The sequence below is a fragment of the Haemorhous mexicanus genome, chromosome 2, assembly GCF_027477595.1.
Source record: "Haemorhous mexicanus isolate bHaeMex1 chromosome 2, bHaeMex1.pri, whole genome shotgun sequence".
Lineage (NCBI taxonomy): Eukaryota > Metazoa > Chordata > Aves > Passeriformes > Fringillidae > Haemorhous > Haemorhous mexicanus.
Genome location: NC_082342.1, coordinates 87,527,130 through 87,550,139, shown reverse-complemented (window position 1 = coordinate 87,550,139; position 23,010 = coordinate 87,527,130). Strand labels below are relative to the sequence as shown.

General features: G+C 41.3%; 1 protein-coding gene across 1 annotated transcript in view; it reads left to right on the top strand.

Moving 5' to 3' along the window:
- The first annotated feature begins 303 nt into the window (after positions 1-303).
- The window catches only part of CD99 (CD99 molecule (Xg blood group)), a 45,027-nt gene continuing 22,320 nt past the window's right edge, over positions 304-23,010 (top strand). Inside the window, exons 1-3 of the mRNA XM_059840314.1 lie at positions 304-504; positions 15,117-15,195; positions 17,211-17,609. Of these exons, the coding sequence (XP_059696297.1) occupies positions 304-504; positions 15,117-15,195; positions 17,211-17,609 (679 nt within the window). The remainder of the gene's footprint in view (positions 505-15,116; positions 15,196-17,210; positions 17,610-23,010) is intronic.

Below are 23,010 nucleotides of genomic sequence, written 5' to 3'. Positions count from 1 at the left end.
CTGCTGGGCAGCTTTCCAGAGATTCTCCCCCCAGCCTGTAGCACTGCCTGTGCTTGTTGTGACCCAGGTGAAGGACCCCGCACTCTGCCTTGTTGAACCTCACACCACCCATCAACTCAGATCCCTCTGCTGAGCCTTCATACACTCCTGCAGATTTAACAGTCCAGCCCAGCTTGGTGTCATCTGCAAACTGGCTGAGGGCATACTCGATCCCCTCACTCAGATCACTGATGAAGATATGAAACAGGACTGGCCGTAACACTGAGCCCTGGGGAACACCACTGGTGACCATCCTCCAGCTGGATGGTCCAGTCACCACCACTCCCTGGGCCCAGCCATCCAGCCAGTTTTTATGAAGTGAACTGGTCCAAGCCGTGGACTAAGTTTCTGCAGGAGAATCATGTGGGAATTGATGTGAAAAGTTTTGCTAAATTCCAGGCAGACAACATCTACAGGGTTTCCTTCATCCACCAAGTGAGTCACTCTGTCACAGAAGGAGATCAGGTTGGTCAAACAGGACATGCATTTCCTAAACCCATTCTGGCTGGGCCTGATCCCTGGTTGTTCTTTGTGTGTTCACAATGGCACTCAAAATTATCTGCTCCCTGATCTTTCCCAGCATCGAGGTCTGGCTGATAGGTCTGTAACTTCCTGAATCCTCCTTCTGACCCTTCTTGTGTAGATGGGGGTCACACTTGCTAAGGCCCAGTCAACTGGGACCTCCCTAGTGTGTCAGGACTGCTGGTAAATGATGGAAAGTGGCTCCCTGAGCTCTTTCACCAGCTGCCTCACCTGTTTCCTGGTGGTGACCACACAGACAATGAGGAACAGCAGATATATCACATCTTACTATTCCAGAATGATTTTGAAAGCATCACAGAGGCAACGAATAGAAAAAGATAAAAGCTAAAAAAGTAAGTACACTTTTTGACTTTGCTTCCTTCTTTAACTAGTTAGCAAATTACATCCATTTTATTTTCTCTAGAATGAATTTTCTGCACAGGAATCAAAATTAACTCTAAAAGAAGGTAGCTACACTCTAATTGTAAAAACTTCTTTTTCAGGGCAGGCAGGAAGCGGGATGATTTCCGGACATCTGTGAGTCATAGCATGCAAACAGAAGACAGATGGGCATGCTTACTCAGCAGAACTTTTTTATAATTCAGTGTAACTATTCTTTTAGCTTTTTCCCTAATTACATTTACATGAGGTGAAAAGAATAACAGGTCCTAGGGTGTTTGACTTGGATTTGCCCGATTTGTACAACTATACCAGACAAACATTTCAGGATTCCAGAGGCTAGGACCAGATAAGGCCAGAGATTTAAATAGGCTCATGTTTCGTACTCCATTAGTACTACATTTACAAAACATTACATTGAAAAGAGGACTAGAAAAGCTTGGACTCGGTGCTGTTTGTACTAAAAATCTGCTAAACCCTGTCTGTCATTGTAGCTTTAAAATATATTTTAGTACTGTGTTTCACTAACCTCAACAGTATCAACACACCAAAAAAGCCATGCATGTATAGAAGAGCTGGAGGCCCAGGAATAAGGTTTAAATGTTATGATTTTCCGTGAGCTGAAAGGATCTGACCAGTTCAACTGCAGTGGAAATGGGTTGCTACTGCCTAACCCTGCCCCAAGCACCAAGTTTTTTGCTTGCAAATGCTTCCAAGAACCTAGGCTGTTACTTAATATCCTATTACCTAAGAGCAGTATTTTTGTATTCTGCTCAGTGTGCTGCATGCTCCTCCCAGAAACACAAAATTAGCTTCACTCCAGTTTGAGGGAGAAAGGGTGGAACATGCAATAAAATGTCCACTGGGCAACAGATCCCCTTCCTCTCTTTGCAAGTCCTGGCCTAGACACAGAAGTTTTGATTTTCTTCTGAACACAATACCTAAGACAAAAAAACCCCAAACAAACAACAAAGCCAAACTGCCTATGATTTTTCCATGCTATCAGGTGGTAATAAAGTAATTTTGTTATCTGGATGATGTCTGGGAACAATGAAAATAGGAAGCCTATTGACTGCAGCTGTGCTGATCTTCAGCTCTCTTCAGAGACCATCCATGGCAGCAGGGCTAGAGATTGAAATAGCAAAGATTCTTCACAAACCACAGGTGCTGTAGAAGTTAGAGTTTTGACATGCGTAAATACTGCAGAAGAGAAAGAAACCTGTACCTTGGCAAACTTTCTGGGGTAGGCTTATTTATTTGGTGTTTGTTGAGTATGCAGTCTTAAATGGATGGCCCATGAATTCCTGTTATCTGTTTCTTTAGCCTCTATGAATAAATAAATCACAACCTATGAAAAGATGAGCAGTGTTTTCTTATTGTTGATAAGTCAGAATCCAGTCAACCAGTGTAGTACTCCAGGTTTCTGCTGATTAAAAGGCTCTCAAAGACTTAACTGACAAAACTTTAAAGTCTCATTGTTTCACAATGGAGCAAATCTCCTTCTGAGGGGATAAGATAAACTGTAGTGCTTGGTATAGTGCTATTCTGCAGACATTTAGTCAGTACCAGCTAGGACTCAGAAAACAGTCAGAATTGACTGAGGTTTAGAGGTTTTGATCCATATTTTACCAAATCCAGAGTATGCACACTACTGTGAGAAGTCAGATCCTCCACCTTGTCAGCAGAACATATACTCCACAGTTGCTCTATTGCTGAGTGAATCTCTCTGGATGAAGGGAAGAAAGTTCAATCTTTGTTCAGCCAGAAAGTTTAGACCCCTCCACAGATGCAGCTGAGGCTGTACATTGCCCTGCACAGCTGCATCTGGCCTAAGCAGGCAGCTGGGATCTGTGAGTGTAGGAGAACAGAAAATACTGATGACTAATACTTGCCACTCACACCCTTGCATTACTTCCAGTTTGACTTAGACAAGACTGCCCTTTTCTGATATTTTGTCTTGCCATATTTCAGTCACTTCCAGAGGGTAACATATCTGACATTAATTTCTGTTATTTAGCATTTGATCTTTTGACAAAGTCAGCATTTGGTCCCCAGCAGGCAGTTTTAGGACAGCTGAACTCCTGTCTAAGCAATCACAGAGGAGCTGGTTATATCACATAAAAGCCTTCTTGTGTCATGACTAATTTCAGATCCTCCCTGTTTCTTATGCAGATTCCAGCCTTGTTCCCTCATGCACACAGAATTAAATTCTATGCCTACATCTCCTCTGGCTTCTCCTCTGGGACACAAACTTATTCAAACAAGCTCAGGAGTCAACAGAAAGACATCACCAACAGCACTGGCTACCCACCCTGCAGGACTCCTTTGCATTTCAGTGCATGACTGTCCCTGGCTCTGGAGGGCTACAGGAGCCAACCTTCTTCCTGTAACTGCACTCTAGGTCAATGGCCCTCTTTTTTCTTTCCCTTTCCCATGAAAACCCTAGCTGCTGCTAGGGCAAATTCTAGATTGCACTCTCCTGCCCACACTGAGATTTTAGCTTTCTGTGTTTCCTGACATTGTAGGAGAAGCGACACCTATGTCAGCTGAGTGAGTATCTCTGCAGTTCTGTTAACTACAGCACTCCTGACTGACATCTGCTGAGGGATATTCCTCTTCACAAGTGCAGCAGGGATTGTTACAGAATTTTATCTGGTCTTTGCACCTCTGTAGCCTCATACATGCAAATACCTGATACTGGTAAGAAAAATATAAAATGAGGTAAAGGGAAAGTATGATTGCCTGCCCTATTTTAGGTTTATTTATTCTCTAAATGAAATTAATGCACATATAGGTGTTCTGTTCCCAGAAACCATACTCATTATGAAATAAAATTCAAATATGAATAATTAATTTACTTTATTGTGTCCAATTTGGGGCAAAACAAGGCTACAAAGAGGAAACAAAAGACAAGCACATAGACCCTACTGAAACAAAGACTTCACTTCTATTTTAATTCTGATGGGACAGCTGTCTTGCAGCTTCTGCTGCTCAGAGTAAATCTGGCAGATTTATTCACTCACAGACTACTGCTTTCAAAAGTAAAACTTATTTTGGTTATAGCTCATTACTCACATGTTTCTGTAAATATTTTATGAAAGTGACATCAGGTGTGTCAAAAGGAACTCCTTATGACTGCTTCTGCAATTATAAAGCAAGTCTCCTAGATACTATTTTCTCTTCACTCGGGTAGATGAACTCCTTATGTAATAAACATGCCTTCAATTTCTGAGCATCTGTACTAAATCTACCTCAAAGGACAGACATACTCCACAGCAGGACCATAACATATTGTGATTCCCAGTCACCCTGATTACAGGATCTCCTGAAAAACCTTGCAACTATAACCCATGCTTAACTTTTCAGGAGAGATATCCAGGTCTTCACCTTAGTCAATACAGAAATGGTGCAGAGAGGTACATCTGAAGCCAAGGGGTGGGAATCACTCCCAGGTTCCTCTGGTAGAAGTGCAGCTTATGCAACTGCTGACAGAATTTTTTCATCTGTTTGAGAAGAAAGTGCATGTTTCCTAGACAATTTAAATATCTTTCTGTTGTGCATATCTCTCTATCTGCCTGCTTTCCCAAAGACAGACAGCAGGAATAACAACATATAGCCTTGTAATTTGAAGAAATTAATACTGCTTTTTTCAGGAACATTGGAATAAAATCTTTTGCACTCCATCTATTACATATTTACTAGTAAGGGGAAAAAAAGCTGAAGAACCCAAATGTTCTCTGCCAGTGTCTTCCCTGGACAATTTCCAGTTTGATCCTGTTGCATTTGCTCTAAGTTTTCTCAGATTGCAGCTCCATTACACAGCACCACTGCCAGTGATCTCTTCAGGTTCCCCATTTCTAAAGAAGAACAAAAGGTCTTGGCTTTGCAGGTGACATGTCAGCTTCGCAATACAACACAAGGTTCTGGTTCCTTCCCCAGAACCTCAAGGACCAAGCAGCAAGCCCAGATCTCTCAGAGTCTTCTTGTAGAGCTCTGAAATCCAAATAAAAGCTGGGGTTGAATTATTCTTCCCAATTTTCCCCTAGACAGCAGAGGCTAACTACACTCAGCCAAGAGCAGGAACACTCCCTCAGCCCTATCCTCATCTGAGATGTATTTAAGCAACCAGTCAGATGCTTTGAGCAACACAATGTTAAAAGCAAAGAAAATATTTTAAATTCTATGCAAAGCCTATAGAAATAATTAGTAAAGTATAAGCAGCATAAAAAAATCACACTGAATATGACTTTTTGAGTATGCACCAGAGAAAACAAAATCAAAATTATAGATATTCTAGCACAGAATTTATAAGAGAGATACAGAAATAATCCAGCCAAGCACTGTGGGAGTTGCCTTCAAGCTAAAGATCTGAAAATGTTTGGTCTTTAAACTAAATATTTTGTGACCAACTGTTATTTGGGACAAGCTTTGTTAGTAAGATTCAGTACAATTTAGGAAGAAAGGTGCAATAGCCTGAGGCTAGAATTCAGTATTTTTTTCCCTGCAGTTCCTTTTTCATACTGCGTTTAGTCAAAATATTACAAGTCCAGCGCAGGAAAAAAAAAAAAAAAAAAAAAAAAAGAAGCACAGAAATTTTCAGCTTCAGTTGTTCACAGCACAAACTATGCTGACCTTTTCCAGACAATTACATAAACCAGCAATGATAAGCAGTAGGGATCCCTATTAAAATACAACCCACCGCTTTTGTGTGTGTGCATGCCTTCTTTTTGACCCACGGTTACTGGCTACACAAAAGAAGATTTTATGAAGAAAAACAACAGATATGACAAATTCCAACAGAAATCAGCTTCCAAATATGAGCAGCAAGCATAATCACAGCTGAATCCAGCATTTGCTTAATTCACCAGGGATGGTCTGAGGCATTTTTTATCCTTCATATTCAACTCAAACTAGGCATGCCAGTAAAACTCCATTCATCTGTTTCATGAGTCATAAGCATCTTTGTTCTGTGCGCTTTGCTGACTGTTTCCTCTGTCTGAGGGTGGAGAACGTGCTTTGTATAAAGTTCCAAATTGCATGTAAGTTCTCTCTGGCAGAGTGCATGTGCCCTACCCAAAAGACCACCTTCCTTTACCACATACTTCTGCAGCTGAAATTAGCTGGAAAACCTCAGGCAGGAAATCCCTTAATGTGAACTACAGAGTTGTGCTTCCTATAGCTCCTATTGCTCATTCATTGTGCCTGCTGGAACTCCCAGTTCCTCTTTGCCCAGATTTGGTAAGAAAAGGGAATAACTGAGAAGGTGATTAGTATTTTAACATAAGGTGTAGGAAATTGCATCTAATAAAGAAAGTAATTAAATCTAGCATCAATGTTGCCTTGTTGGATCACCAATACAATGATTGTGGTTGGGGAATAAGTCATGGTGGGTTTTTGATTGGAGAAAGCACCTTTCTATGGAAAAAGAACAGCAATCTTTCCTGCACAGTTTGGAGATCAGGTATCATTTCAGGGCTACTCCTCTTGACTTTTCCAGCAAGAGTGGGCATTTCACAGACATTACCCAAACAGAGTTTGAGGGCACTAGCATAAATGAATTATATTTTTTCTTGAAAACAAGCTCAAAACCACAATCATTAAAGCCCTCAAGGCAACATAAAAATGCATCCTCCTCTCAGCAAAAAGGAAATGTCCAACTTAAGCTTCTGAAGGAGCATACTTCTGAGGATGTATAGTTAATTATTTTCTTCCACTCTTCCATTCTCTACTAAGGAATGTTTCTGAGCCCTAAAATAGCCCCACACAAAATTAATGTTGTTGAAATAATAAAGGGTTTGCAAGCTAGATGCCTGACAATTTGATCAAGTCTTGATTTTTACCTTCCTATATGATTAACTAGAACACTTGAAAGAGGATGTAAAAACTTAAGCAATGTAAACTTAGTCCAGTTTAACAATATTATATTTTGTTTATATAGCAAATTAGTTGTGTGTATTAACCTCATCTTTTATGTTTTAAAATCCTTTCTATCACTGTACAAACACTTCACTGAAGACATACTGAGCACAGAGCAGAAGACCATATATATTATACTGTAAATTACATTGGTAATTAAACATACTTGTAAATTCACAGGAAACTTAAAGAGTATTATAAAAAATTAAAGTTGTATAAATTATTATTTGTAAATAAAGGCTAACAGGCATGTGCAAGAACGGCATAAACTTGACATTCAACTGTTGCCAAAACTGATGTGCTGAGCTGATGTTTTTCTGAAATCCCATTGTGTTGAGTTTAAAAAGTTCACTGCAAAAGTGCTGGGTGAGAACAGAACTTGTGGGGTCAGAAGCATGTTTGTCCATTGCTTCACCCTCTAAATGCATCCTCTCCTGCCCAGCATTACTTCTGAAGCAGAAAATTCCCTACTCTAAGACAAACAAGCAAATCTTGATTTTCCTTCTCATTAGCGAGTCTAAAGATGTGAAGACTAAGGCCAATGAGTAGAGTTAATGCAGCAGAGAAAAATGCTGTGAAACTTGAAGGTGTTTCAAAATATTTTCAGCTGTGCATTAGACAGTAAAGAAGCGATTCTTCTACCTCTGTCTCAGTGCTGTCTTCAGAAAGTGGGCTGGGAAGCTAATGTAGAAAATGGCTGGCAGAGCAGGGAGGAGACCTTTGTACAAAGTGAAGCCTCTGGAAATCAATGGGTTGTTGCTGCTATGTCAGAGATTGTAAGCATGTGCTTTTTCTGGCGGTATCGGTTTCGTGATGCCAAGTCTCACAGCACCAGAACATAACACAGCTGAGGCTCAGTGTGCTGCATGCTCCTGCTCACACAGCCTCTGCAAAAAAGTTGCAATAAAGCTTTGGTCAGTTTTTCAGCTGTGCTAATTTCAGCTATGCAGCCTTACACATATCCTTTCTGGTTCTGTATCCAGGAAGACATAAATTATGTTTATGCTACCTGTGGTTTGTTCAACTCATGCAATGAATCTGCATAAGCTGTATCCAAGGACAGCACGAGGTACATTTTATCTTTTTAAAAAAATCTGAGCTAAAGTTTTGAAGTTTCAAGGGTGCCAGTCCACATGTAGAGCTATAGAAAGAAACTAGAAGCAGAGATCCTGGTGCTTCAAGATCACAAACCAGGAATAGAAATCTCAGTTTGTAATCTCCCTATTTGCATCACTAAACAATCACTGCCTTCGCTCAAAATATGGAAAGTCCTCTTTGAACCTTTATACAAACCAAAAATAATTCTGTACATTCTGTACCCTAATATAGCAGTGGAGGTCTGTAGGATTGGGTTATGTTAATTATAAAAAGACAATTCATTCCCCATAATCACATTGCCTCACAGAATACTCACAGAAAGAGGCTAAGGGCACCTTTCTCTACCTTTCTGCAATGTTCATCTAAATCACAGGCTGCAGCTGTCCCCAGTGTGCCATTACATGGTAGTCTCCTACAGGAACCCATGCTAACAGGATGCATATGGAGGGAAGGGTAAAATACATATATTTGGCACACAAAGCACAGATGTGAACACACAATTAGTTCTTACTAATAAGCAGGAAGAAAGTAATTACAGGCTTCTGTAGTATTTTTTACCTTTAAAAAGATTCTCCCTAGCACATATATCAGCAAATGCTAACTAGAACTGGGGACCACCTATAATAAAATATATAATTAAGGTAGAAATGCCCTTTTCAGATCTATAAACTTTACTGCCCTTCTGAGATTAAAGATATGATCAACTGATATGTTCCACTTTCTTATCTGGTTTTGAAGTACTGAAGTCTGTCACTGCACTTAACACAGTGCAGGCTGAAGCATAACAAACCATCCCAGTCATTAGGGTTTGGCAACAAATGAGATGCAACGTAGTCAGTAGCAATGCAAGAACTCATCAATACACATTTGTGCTTTTGATCCCTACTCGACATCTGATATCACTATGTAGTTTTAGCTTCTTTTAAATTTTGGCAAGCAGATTTTACATTAGAAGGCTGCAGGGGAAAGGTCTGCAGTTAATCTCTCTTTCAACATGTTCTTCTCTCTGACTTCATAGTACCAGACATAGCTGGGGGTGCTTAACATTAAAGCTGTGGTGAATTCCTTTGCTGGCTCCTGTCTAGTGCTTTCTGCTGACAGCAAGGGCAAGTCTAATTGACTTTTCCTACTACCCAGATGCAGAAGAAGGAGACAAGGCAACAAAATGAAACAGCATCTTGGGAAAAGAAAGCAAAGCAATGATAAGAATAGCAAAGAATAATAACTGAGATTTTTAAACCTGGCAATAACAAACCCCATAAGTGAAAATCCAGCTCTATACGGACAAATAAGATGTCACTCCAATTCCCCACTCCAGTCCTGGAAAAAAAAGGCAAGAGGATTTGCTGTTATTTGTTTAAACTTTCTGATAGCACTCCAGGCACTTAGGAAAACAGCAGCATAAAAATTAATGAGTCACAAAAATGGATGTGGGAATGACAAATGCATGAGCTATTTTTCTCAAGTGACGCTTGCTTTCCATGTGTCCTGTTCTGTAGAGAAGTTATTCACAGCTAGTGTTCCCAAGGCAGGAAGAGTTATGCTAGCTTGTTTTATGAACTCAAATTTTATGAGTTCAAATGGAAAATGCTGTATTGCTTGACTGAATGGCTTTTCTTAAATTACACTGGCAGGAAAAGGGGGTGTTCCAGCTGTGTGGTTTGTATTTCACATACATACCAGTTTGCCACTTTGCCTTGTATTTATCTTTTTTTTTTAATTTTGCAATGTAGTAAAATTTAGACAATCAAGAACATTATAAATTTACTTTAGAAAGCTGCACTTTCTTTTTTACCTTAGATAATAAGAGGAAAACATTATAAAAATACAGTTGGGAATGTTCTTGATAAGAATTAAAGTGTAGCTCTGCCTCCCCAGATCCCAGCATTAGCAACAATACCACATATTAACATGTATATTTTTATTCATTTTTTTTATTTTTATACTTTAAGGGGAAAAAATAAAAGAGAAAATTAGTTATTTAGTTGTACTAAGTGCCTTTCTGTTATATATGCTTTTATTTTTCATGCACAGGGAGAAAGGCTTTTACTTCTGTGAAAAGGAAGCCAATAATTAGTAGAGAATAGGAGGAAAAACTATTGTTGTCTGTAGTATGGAGAAAACCCCCAACCAGTTTTACTCTTGACCTTCAACTAAATTTATATATTTAAATCACTAGTTTCAAAAAACAACAACAACAAAAAAAAGTCCAAATATGAATCAGCTGATTAATTTGTGAAACAAATTATTGATTCTTGCAAGTTGAATCATGTAATAATTTTAACTGCTTTTGTTTTCTTTTCAGCTGGACCACAATATCAATATCAGCAACTCCTCAACTCTCTGCTTTCTCCACCCAGACAAATATCTAGACTTCCCTATCATTACACTGTTCTTTCCACTACTGTGGTACACACTGCAAGGGAAATGATACCCACAGCCCCCTCTGGGAGCCAAACTCAGGAAACCAACTTCTTTTCACGAATGAAATGCACAAGAACAGCCATGTATTTCTGTGTCATGATCTGAAAAAAACCTCTCTGGGCTGGGGAGGGAACCTTGTGAGCTGGCTCATCAGCATCATGGAGCACAAAGATACAGAGTGTCATCTGCTCCTAAACAGATGAAGAGATAAACCACAAGAAAGATCCTAAAGCAGGAAATACAGTGCAATGCTGCAAATTATTTTTTAAAGGAGAATGTTCAAGTTTTCAAAGGGAAATAAGAACTATGGTTTCCTAGATACCTTTTCAACACCAACCCCACTGTGAGGACATTTGACTATTTGGATTCATTTGTTCCTCAGACCATCCATGACTAGCAATGTTTAGTTCTCTTCTGCATGACAACAAATATATTCTGGGTATTCCCATATTTAAAGCACTGCAAGTTTCTCACAGCTGTCATTCTGCATTTATGTTTATAACTATGTCTTTTCTAGATCAGTGTCTTCCTGTTTTCATGAACAGGCACCAAATTGAGCATCTTTCCCAACACATACATGACTTGAGTTTCTTTTAGTCTCTTAGTCCATAGCCAGGCTACACTGTGACAAAGACCACTTTCTTTCAAACTGTATTAGGGCTTGAAGCATAAATTTAAAAGCTTTAATCACAGAATGGTTTAGATGGGAAGGAATCTTAAAGATCATACAGTTATAACCTCTTACCAAGGTCAGGGACACATTCTGCTACATCAGGTTCTCCTAGACTACCCCTTGTCCTCTCACCACACTCCCTGATAAAGAGTTGCTCCCCCTCTTTCCCATAGCCTCTTTAAGGCTAAGGGCAACAACAGTACACTTCATAACATACTGGAGCAGCTGCAACACAGGACTAAAATAGTTTATTCCTGTCAGGCTGTAGATGGCTGAAGTTGCCAACAGCATTTGCCACAGCATCTTAATGAAGGAGATCTAAGCAAGGAATACAGAGATGGTTTTGTTTTATCAGTGGAGCTCAAAAGATTTTGCCCTGATGTGATGCATCTTGCATGCATATACAAAAGTCATTATGAACAAAATGCCTTCACAGATGGCTGCTAAATTCTTGCCATGTTTGTCAGATCTGCTGGGCTCTTTCAAGAATCCAGCTACACCCTCACCGTGTTTACGAAACTGAGCAGTCACATAACTCATCCTTCATAACAGAGGTGGAGATACAGAAGACAACAAACCATGGGAGAATTGTTAGCAGTCATTAAACCTTAGTTTTCTTCCCTGTTCTAAATCAGGGTTTTTTTTCACCCGAGCCATCAGCACAGCACATAACCTGGGATTATCTCATTGGAAATTCCTAAATCCTGGTCGTAGAGTTCATGCAGTTGGTATCAAACTAAAAGCCCCTCAAAGGCCACTGGTCCAGCTCATGTCCCTGGGGCAGGTGGCCTTGCAGCCCACACTGCAGGAGGCTTCAGCTGCATGGAACAGAGGCCATGCAGGAAAGAAAGCCCTAACAAGCCCTGGATACACAGAATTGCATCCCATGCAGTGACACGTATGACTGCTTCCTTCCATTCTTACAGGAAATATGTTTGAGGCAACTTGATTCTGAAACAATGACACATGCAGACTTGAGCTTGAAAGGAGGATTTTCAGAATAAGGGAACTTTTTTTACTGTCTAGACAATGTCAGTACTGGGAATACCACAAACATTGCTCTGCTACTGACTATGAAGGCATTCCAACTCTGTTTTACTGCTTGTGAATACAACAGTTTATGACAATGAGCTATTTTTCCTCTGAGGAGAAAATGCAAATGGGAACAAAAGCCTTAAACAGGAAATATTTAGATAATTTGGCAAATGGCAGCAGTACTTGAACAACTAAAACATATACTCATATGCTCCTGTTTTCTGGAATAAAAGACTGCTAATATATGTCAGGAGTGCCAAAATCACATTCACTTAGACTTGGAAGGATGCAGCTCAATCAAACAGTATTAACTGAATGTGGCACTTGCCTGTTTAAGAACAGCTTCAGTCAGTTTTCTCTTTCCTTTCTCTCTGAAGAGCAAACAGAACTTAGTATCAGGAGAGACAACAGACAAAACCAGCATAAAGTTATTATCTTAAAATTTAATTATTTTCTTCTTGAAACAAAAATTTAAAAAAAAATGGACATCAGATATTTTTTCAAAAGGAACAAACATTTCATTACTAAAAATGTCACTTTGCCAAAAAGAAAGATATTTTAGATTTTTTTTCAGTAAATCAAACATTTATATTAAATAGAAATGACTTAAAATACTCAAAACAAAATTTCCATGGTAAAATGAAGAGATAGAAGAAACAGGTTTGAAAAGATATGTAATAAACCATGAAACCTGAATGTTAGCAGTTAAATACAAAGACAAATTTATACAATTAGCATAAATTTGAAACATTATTAGAAGAATCAAGAGCTCCTATCAGCAAAAGACCTACTTTACTTTCCTTGGAAAAATTTATACCATAGCCTGCTTTAAAAGGCTTTATCTTAAAAAAAAAAAAAACAAACCAAACCAAAACAAAAAAACCCACCAAAACAATCTTTTCACTCTAATTTATAGGCCTGTGTAGAGGTCTATACCATCTATTGCTACAACCAGACTACTTACAGCATTTATACTAGACTAGATATTTCTAGGTCACACTTTATGAAGAAAAACTGACATAAATGTCTCTCTAGACATCAAAAAGCTCAACTTTCTAGAAGTCAGTGAAGATTCTCTAGTCTAATAAAACAGGAGTTAAAAAAAAAACATGTTAAGGGTTGATTTTGAAAGAGGTCCATGAAAAACAGTATCTGTTTTAGATAAAACACAATATTACTAAGACAATTCTTTTAAGAGATACAAATTATTTAATTAATCAATAAATTGCATTTTCTCTTATGGATCTAATCTTTGATGGCATCCATGTCATAAAATAACAGTTACTTTATGAATAACTTTTTGCCTAATGTCTCTTCCAATGCAGATCAGTGTGCAGAAAAATGATCTAAAAAACATATTTCCTTTTATGAACTGTTATGAAAAAAAGGTGTAATAGATTTTGGACATAGAAAGGTATTTGGATAATTACTGAAAGATAAAAACCAACATAACAAAGTACAAAAACACTTGGGGAAAATCTGAAAAGGAAATAATACCCAGCTAGTATTTATAGTGGGAGAAATGGGCTGAGCTTTAAAGGAGATGGGCTTTCAGTTGCCATAGACTTTGGTACCAAAGCACAAAAGTCAGTGCTGAAAGTCATGTAAGTACACTGCAATTATTGCTGCTACTGGAAGGAACAAGAGGTACCACCACAAAGAGGACATTTACTGAAGGAAAAACTCGGGGTGGCAAAGATCAGGTAATTTGCAGTTGTTCAGAACCACCTGCAGAAACTCCTTTCTGAAGCACTATTTGTTATCAACCAGCTTGTTTTAGAGAAATATAGTTTGCTTCCTTAGATAGAAACACTTAGGCTACAACTTTCTGAAAGGTGGTTGTAGTCAGGTGGGAGCTGGTCTCTTTCACCAGGTAGCAGCTGACAGAACCAGAGGACACAGTCTTGAGCTGCGCCAAGGGAAATATAGGTTGGATGTATGGAAAAAGTTTTTTATGGAGAGAGTGATAAAGTACTGGAATAGCCTGCCCAGGGAGGTGATGCAGTCATCATCCCTGGATGTGTTTAAAAAAAGGATATGGCACTTGGTGCAGTGGTTTAGTTGAGGTATTAGGGCATTGGTTAGACTTGATGATCTTGAAGGTCTCTTCCAACCTAGTCATTCTGTATCTTAATGTCTGCTGTCTTGCAAGACAGAGAGCATCAGAAAATAGCATCCAAGGGGGAGTCAGCAGAGATTCTGGAGTCTGAACTCTTGCTTATTATGAATATATCTTCAGAACTGGGAATACTACTGTCACTTAAAAAAAAAAAAAACCACCCAACGAAAACCAACCAAAACCTAACCAAAAAAACCCCAAACAGAACTGATAAAGTTTTTATAATTTCTGGCCAAAGATCAAATAGGGTTTAACAAGTTCTTTATATTTAATCCTTAAAAAAAAAAAAATCATGATTGTATTGACTGACTATACCATGCCAAATTTTTTGTGGTCCTCAAACTTCCCTTACTGATAAAATATTACAGGAAACTTTGCTGTTGGAACTAGCCCCTTGTCACAGCTCAAGATGAAACACTGGGAGAAAATAAGGTGCTACATGTATGACTTTAAGTTAAAAATACATACAAAGGTAGACATTTATAACCTCACAGCAAGAAGAAACCTAAAGATCAGAGCACATACTTCAGTAGATGCCATGACAGAAACCAGAGATGAAACCCTGCCCTTCAGTTTGATTTCCAAATGAGTAAAAAATGTGAGATACTTATGACAAATACTCTTCTAATACATGCTGTAAGATGGAGCCACAGCATCAACACACCCAAATCCACTCCTTAGATGTGTGTTCTTAGCCTCAGAAGCATTGTACCTGAAATATAGTCATTACAGAGTATTGCCAGATTCTGGTGAATTGTAAAAGCAAAAAAGACAACATAATTTATAGGGTTAATTTCATGCTTACACCAATTTTATAGCACATAACAGAACACAAGGGTGAATCAAAGTATAGTTTGCCAATCCTGCCCATCTCCTTTATTTTTTCCTTAGTGCTATCTTTGTCCATCTGCTTCACCATCCATGGACAGTGGTCCTCTGATTGCAAAGGGTGTCCCTGGGGGACAGAGCAGTAAGGTTTTATCTGCACCACGAAGATCTGGTTTTTAGCAAATGAAAATTTATTTGATTTTCCTCTGCTTCTTTAGACACCTGGAGAGCTATGATGTTTCTGGTAAGGTGGAAAACTCACAAGTAAAAGGGGAAAAAATTAGGGTGAGACAGTAAAAGAGCTACAAGGATCTTATTTCAGAAGAGGAATTGGGGGAATCTGAGAAGAAAGAACATTTACCTTCATTGCTCAGAGACAGCTCTTCAGTTGTGCACACCACAGATTTTATTCAAGTTGGAACAGTTTCACCAAGGTTTACAACTTCCAACCTTCATTGTGATGCTCTATAGGTCACATTTTTATTCAGGTCAAACCACAGACCACACATGCCTTTTAAAGTTCCTGTTCTTTAGAAATAAGCCATAAGGCAACCTTTTCTCCTACTACAGCATCTTCAGATCAGAAAAATGCCCACGCTATGTGCAGGGACTTCCTGGCAGAGGCAGTGGACAGTACAGAGAGAGTAAAAGACCTGCTAGGACAACCATTGCAGCCTGGGCAAGACAGAGATAGGTGCTATTGGAAGAAGTGGGTCTCAGATTATGACTATTACTCACACAATAGGAAAAACAGCCTTATTGATTTTGATTTTTTATAGATAAGTTTGCTTTATGTGTGAAACAACAAAGCCTGGATTTTTTTTCAATCAAGTCCACACATAGAAGAGCTGGTAACAACAAATCAGGAACCTCATTTTCACAAAATATCTGTGAATATTTCAGATCCTAAGATTAGTAAGATTGAAAAAAAAATTACCAGATGTCTAAAAATTTGGAAAATTTATTAGCCATAAAGTGGCTAGTGCCAGCTAGTTGTGCCCCTGCCTCAAGGACTGAACCAGGTGGAAAACAAGCTGTAGTACAAAGTGCAGTTATTTCATGTCTGTTCTAACAGGAAGTTGCTTTTTCTTCATCTGAAGAAGAAAGCTTTGATGAAGAGTAATTTTGGCAACAGGAAGCTACAGGGTCCTGTTCTGACATGGTAATATCCGAGAGATAACTAGGTTTTCTCTGTTAGCTCTGTAGTTCTTAGGCAGGAAGCATGTTTTGGTATGATGTGATTAAAGTGTGCAGTAGTCTAAGGAGTACCAATTCATGTTGTTTTGGGCAAGGGACCAACTTCCTATGCAATTCTTAACAACAACCATAAGCACGCTGTTAAAGGACATCCTTTGAGCAACATTAATAATTTCCTGTATATGTGCATATAGCATTAATAGCAAGATCCACACTGATGGATTACACAATGCATGTGTACATATTCAGTCTTACCTTCTAGGCTTGGAATCTGGCAAAAATGGGAGCTGCTAACCACTACATAATGATGACTTCAATATGACTCCTGCAAAACTCAGATATTTTAATGAAAAAGCCTATCCTTAAATTAAAACACAGCATAATTTTAAGTGTTTTTGTTAGTAAACTCTTTTCTGACTTAGAGTAAATCTGAAAATAACATGATTAGGCACTGTCAAAAAAGAAAAAAAAAAAACAAACCAAAAACACCCATCAATTTATGAACTGGTGACAATGATTTGACATTCCACCCTTCCAGCTGGCAAGGTCCTACAAATACTAAATAACAGGTATGGACCTCTCTGAGGAAGTATAGGTCTATGACTACTGAATCCAAGTCAGCTACCTTCTAAATCACACTGTACGTGTCGCTATACTGTTTCTTATCCAGCCAATAATCAGTGCATACCCGGCAGTTGAAGAACCAGAAGTTGGGGGCAGAGTATTTTTCATACACGCCCCTCAACACAGCTCAGCACGAGCGTCAAATACAAAACTCAAAACTCTTCTGACTAAAGAAATAGCAAGCCTGCCATGAGCAGCATCATTAGGCGTCCTGGTGTGTTTGTGTTGGGTGACTTTTCCTGAGGAAAAGCAATGAATGGGAGTGCCTGGCTTAAGAGAGGGCAGCGGTACTTGAGCACCTGAGCATTCATCTCTGCTATTAAAACCTGGGACCAGATTTAAGCCCCGTAGCCTCCTTTCGGAGCTCCCTCCGGTTCGCAGTCAGGCTGCACGGCAGCGGTTCGTGCAGCCGACGACGAACTCCCACGCCTTCTTTATGTCGGCAGGCAGGGGAAACCCAGCTGCTGGCACCAGCCCCACGGCTCCCGCAGCTATCCCGCCTCCTAGCTGGAAGGAGGGCCCTGGGGCGCGGCGGCCTGAGCGCGTTGGGGCGGTGGCCCGGCCCTGGGGCGGTGCCGCCCTTGCCGCACGGGAACAGCTGCGGCGGTGCTGGGAGCGGCTGTCGGCAGCGTGTGGTGTGTGTGTTTGTCTGTGAGTTTGTGGGGCGGGCAGCCATGTGGCGCTGGAGGCTCCTTCTCTTGCCGGTGCTCCTCGCCGTCTCGGTCTCCGTCAGAGGTGAGGAGGGGTGGGAGTTGCGGAGCGGCCCTGCCGCGGTTCGGGCAGGCAGCGCTCCCCTGCCCTGAGACCCTGGGGCGGGGGCTGAGCGCTGCCGCTCGCACGGAGCCGGGGCAGCAGTGCGGCTCGGCCGGGCAGTCCCGGGAGGGAGCCGGGCGGGTCTCAGCCTGGCCCTGTCTATCAGACCGGGGAAAGAGCGCTCTCCCCCCTCCGGCTTTTTTTTTTTTTTTTTTTTTTTTTTTTTTTTTTTTTTTTTTTTTTCCCTTCTTTCTTTTCATTTTACTCGCTGGAAATTTTCTGAGCTTTCTGCCCGCCTTCCGCACTGGAAACGGACTGGTTTATCATCTGCAGTGCATACATGGTCCTCGCCCCAATAGGGCCCTGGGTGTAGGATGGTCCTCGAAGGGTGTTTCGGGTCCTGGGGAGCTCGGCTGGAGCGCAGCTTCCATTTTAGGAAAGAAAGCGGAGTCACGGCAGTCCCAGGGCATCGGATGGTTACTCACCAGAAAGTCTGCCGTCACACGACAGCCTTTAAAAAATAATTATGGCAAAACCGCACGGTGAAACACACTGGTATGTTTTCTGAGAAGCTTCTCGTTGCTTCAGTATGTATCAGGGACAATTTTCCTGAACCCTGATCAAAAAAAAGTCTGTATGTAATAGCACATAGTATGTAAAAAAAAAGTCTATATGTAATAGCACAAATAGTTGGTATTTGGTAAAAGGAAACATTTGGGGGTGGAGAAAGTAGTAAAGTCTCCAGTACGAAGGTGTTTTTTCCAGGCGGAGGACTGCTGAACTGGAATATGCAGTCCAAAGAGTCATTTCCCATTCATATGACTTGTTTTTAAGACATTTATTTCTTTTTACTGTGACAATAAGCCTACTTGTTGCTATGCCTAGGCTGTTTGTTTTTTTTTCAGGTACTTCATAAAAGCAACACCTCAAATCTTAAATATCTACCTCTTCACTGTGAAAGAGAAGGAAAAATGCATGTTCTTAATGTTGATTGGAAGCTGTAGGTAGTGCACACGTGATGCCAGATGAGCAGTTTGACAGCAAGGCTGCTTGAATTCAGTTCTGTTGTGGCCCTATTGTGCTGTTGATTTGCAGGTTGGGAAAGCTGAGCTCTTGGAAAAAATAATACAATTTATTAGAAGCCACCTTTAAAACTGACAGATGACTCAGGCTGCTTACATTTATCATCTTACTACTTGTGTGGAGAATTTCCTCCTGTACTTCTGCAAGTAGTCCTCATGGTTGTGGACAGCAAGATCTTTGCTGAGATGGTCTTAACATGTGGAAGTATTTGGGGCCACGGAGAAACAGTGTCTTCTTACACTTTTTGCCGAGAAGTGTGGAGATGAAAAGAGATGTCAGGATTGTGCTTTACTGGAGGGAAGGTGTACACCAACTGTCTCTAAAGGTTTTGTTTTGCAAAATTCTGAGGAAAATTGCACTACTACTACAAGCAATCTAAAAGATTGCTTTTAGAAAGCTAGTTAATTTATATGAGTACTGGTTAATGTCAGTAATGCCAGCTGAGTAGATAGGTTATAATTAGTTTGGACACTTTTTCCTTAAACAAAATCTGTAAGAATTTGAGAACTGCAGAGGATGTCAGCCTGGAGAGGGTGGGGCCCTCCAGGAGAATTTCAGATTTGTGCTCGTGCCATCTTAAATGACAAAAGCAAAACCTGAATTGCATGCTTTTGAAAAACTTAATTTCATTGTTGGTGGGCTGTCTGTAGTCTGAATTTACAGAACTACTATAGAAAGTTAAGGGTCTTGCTTTATCAGCAATTCAGCTGTTACGAAACTGTGTGGAGTTGACTATTTTCACTGGGGGACTGCTTGCTTTCATGACTCATGCAGAAGAATCTGTGCTCTGGACTGCTAACTTCTTACAGGGTCATCCATTTTAGGCACAGGAAAGTTCTTAGTGTTAAATCACTGTTCAACATATGAACAAGGATTTGAATGTATTATTAAGCAAATGTGTACTGTGTTACTTGAGCTTGATTAGAGAAAGAGCTTGCAGTTTTAACCTCAAAGCTGCTATTTAAGTGTTGTCTCATGTGTCAAGTATGAACTCTACCAGTCTGGCAGAGCTGGAATTTAGATACTGTTGTGGCTGTATCCATAGGAAGGTTAAATGTGAGTTTTTATATCACCAGTCTAGTCAGTCTGGCAACTTGCCCCTCCTGAGGCGCGGGATCTCTGTTTCTCTTCCTTTTTTTTTTTTTTTTTTTTTTGGTCTGGTACCCATCTAGGCGTGCGCTGAGATGATTCAGCTTGATAAATCAGCAGATGACTAATCTGCATTGAGTTTGCTCTCCGGAGTGTTTGATGGGTATTCCTGCCAGCACAAGGGAGTGGCAGGGCCTAGCATGGGAGAGTGGAAATGAAGTGGGGACAGGGAAGAACGAGCAAGAGGCTCCCTGCTGTGGCTGGCTCTGAGGTGTGAGACCAACTCAGCCATCTTATACCTGCAAAAGCATCAGGTTCTCCCCATGTCTGACTTGAGGTGTGTGGTTTTCAAAATACAATGCAAAACAATGTGTATGAAGACCGCAGCAGATAAAGAATCAGACAAAAATAGCCTTGCATGATACTCCACCCATGAAGTTGATGATCTTAGAGGTCTGAGCTAAGCTCAATGATTGTCTGTGATTCTGTGCACGATGAGCAGCAAGAAACTGCTGTATTCAGCCACAAGGCTCAAAAGTCTCCCTTTATCTACTGCAGAAAGATCAAAGCATGAGAAGCTGTCTGCTTACTGCAGGCCTGGAGTTTGGACTGGGATATATGGTTTAAGTATCTGCTGCGAGAACTGGGGAGACCTTGTTGATTGAAACACAGCTGCCAAAAGGAGGTGAGCAAAACACAGGCTGCAAAATGAGGTACCCATGTTGTAAGATCAGTAGCCTGGGGTGAAGTGTGGGTGGAGATCCCTTCTTTCTAAGACCTGTGTAGTCAGAGGGCCCTGAGGAAGGGAAGGGAGCACTTGAACTCCTGACTTCTTGCTGAGGCAATTCAGTGTTGAGAGAGATGACTAGTTGGATGGAAGATGGTGAAATGATCCTGTCTGTAATCCAGTAGATAGAGCTTTCAGCTGGGACAGGGAGGTGCTGTAGGGACTCCCAGAGGCTGAGCTCTGCTTTGCAGGCTCTGGAGTTGTTTGCCTTTTAAATCTGATTTTAAAAACCTAAACAAAACCAATAGTAGACCAACAAGCCACCCCATAGTTTTCACTTGAAAAATTTCAGTAGCAGTGCTAGAATGCATACATGGCAGCATGAACTTTAAAACTGAAATGCTTGTTTCTCCATCTATTTTCTCTAATGTGAAACAGCTAATAATTTTTTCATGTGGTGTTATATAAAATGGCCACTGCACTGTTATATCAAAATGATGTCACTGCAACAATCCATAAGCTTTCCTTACGCTATAACTGTTAGTTACAGTGATTTAGCTTGGCAAGAGCTAAGTGTGACTCAGCCTACTGCCATCTAGCCAAGACCAATTTCAATATTTTCCTGATGTTACTCTGGTTCATGTGATTGGTTCGCTTGTGCTTGAGACTCTTGCCTACTTTAACTCTTGCTGTCTTGAACTTCCCACTGAAATGACTCTGTATTTCATCAGGTGTCAGCTGTGTTAGAAAATGCAATGATAGTAGTAGTCATTGGTTAGGATCATTTTGATGGGAGCATTCCGCTTTCTTCTAGCCTTCTGCAAACTGCTTTTGGCACAGAAACCTGATCTCTGGAGTCTAGTAAAAATGTTTTGAGAGAACATTATGAGCAAAACAGTCTCAATTCATGGGCTTATACTTAAACTAGCTGTTGGTTAATGCAAACTTCTAATCATGGGTTTGAGAATGGAGAAAAAAAAGTTGATCCATCAAACCCTAAAGGCCCTCCCTCTTCCCTGCTTTAATTTTAAGCCCAAACAACCCTACTCTATATCAGCTTCCCTGGCTTTCACTGCAGGTTGTGCTCAGCCCATCTTCTGCTCCTTTGCTGGGCTAACATGCAGAGCAAGAAGGTTGTAGTGAGCTTAATGGTGTCTTTGTGCTTCTCCTTCATGCTGATCTTCCTCTTCTCCTCTTTGCTTTTCAGTGTCCCACCCACTATGATGGTCACTTATGGTCCCTCAGGGCTGTCACTGTTCTGTTGTGGGTGGCCCTGGTGTGAGCGGCCACACTCCCTCAGGGGTGTCTTTGCTGTAGCATCTCCAGGAGGTCTCCTGTTGGCATGGAACCTCTACTACTCAAGGCACATCTACAGCCATGTTTCCTTTCGTCTCCCTCTGTGAGTCTCTCAAACCATGTCTTCTGTGTCTCCTGTCCTGCTGGCTGACTCTTCATGTGTGCTCCAGCAGGAATACTCTGTGCTTTTGAGACCAGTAGAAAGTTTGGTGTTGTTGGAGTTTGGGATCTTTCCTATTGCTTCTTTCTCTCATGGAATTTAGTCCCATCTGTCACTAAGAAAGCATGACTGATACTTAGGAGAGATGAAGGAAGTTTCCACAGGAAGGGTGTAGCTGGTCACTCCCTTAGCTGGGGGATTTCTTTTGGAGGGGCAGAGATACCACGAGAATTGGGCTGGGGAAAAATGGGGATAGGGCAGCTCCCAGCTCTCTTGCTCTCTCGACTTTGGAGGAGGATGGTCGAGCTGTTGCTTGGTGGGGTAATTTGCTGCCAGAGCCCAGCCCTGCCCTGCTTTCTCCTGCCATGGGTGAGCCTTTGCTCATGAGGGCAGCCATTGAACTGGGACCTGCCTCACTGGAATGGACCCTTGCCATCTGCTCTGGTGCCTCAGGGGAAAAAAACCGATACCCCAACCCTGTCCCCTTTCCTGGAGGGTGTGTCTCCCTGGCTGCATGCAGCAGCTGCTGAGGAGGAGCCCGGCTGCCACTGCCCGGCCCTGCTGCTTTCTGCTGCTGCCTCGGGCTTTTTCGTGGCACTGTAACCCACACCCCTGCCTGCTGGGACGCCCCATGGCCCCTACAACAGCTGTGGAGTTTCTGCTTCCTCTCCTGCTCCCCCGGCTGAGCCCACCCTGCCATTCCAGCTGCCTCTCCGAGGTTCCTGCTGCAGCCCGTTTTTGCCATCCATCCCATGCGCCATTACTGGGTGAGGGTGTCGCGGCTGAGCTGGGCCACAGCGCCCCCTGCAGGCGCGGGGGATCACAGCACCGCCCTGCCCGGCCGGGGGCCAGCAGCGCCCCTACTGGCTGTGACCGGAACTGCTCCGAAGGGAAGCGCCTGCCTGTGGCCGAGGGGGCTGAGCCTGGGCTCCCCCTGGCTCTGTCTGCTGCCGGTGTGCTTGCGTGCTTGTCTTCTTATCCACACACATCTAGTAAAGAACTGGTAATCCTTTTCCCGTAACATTGCC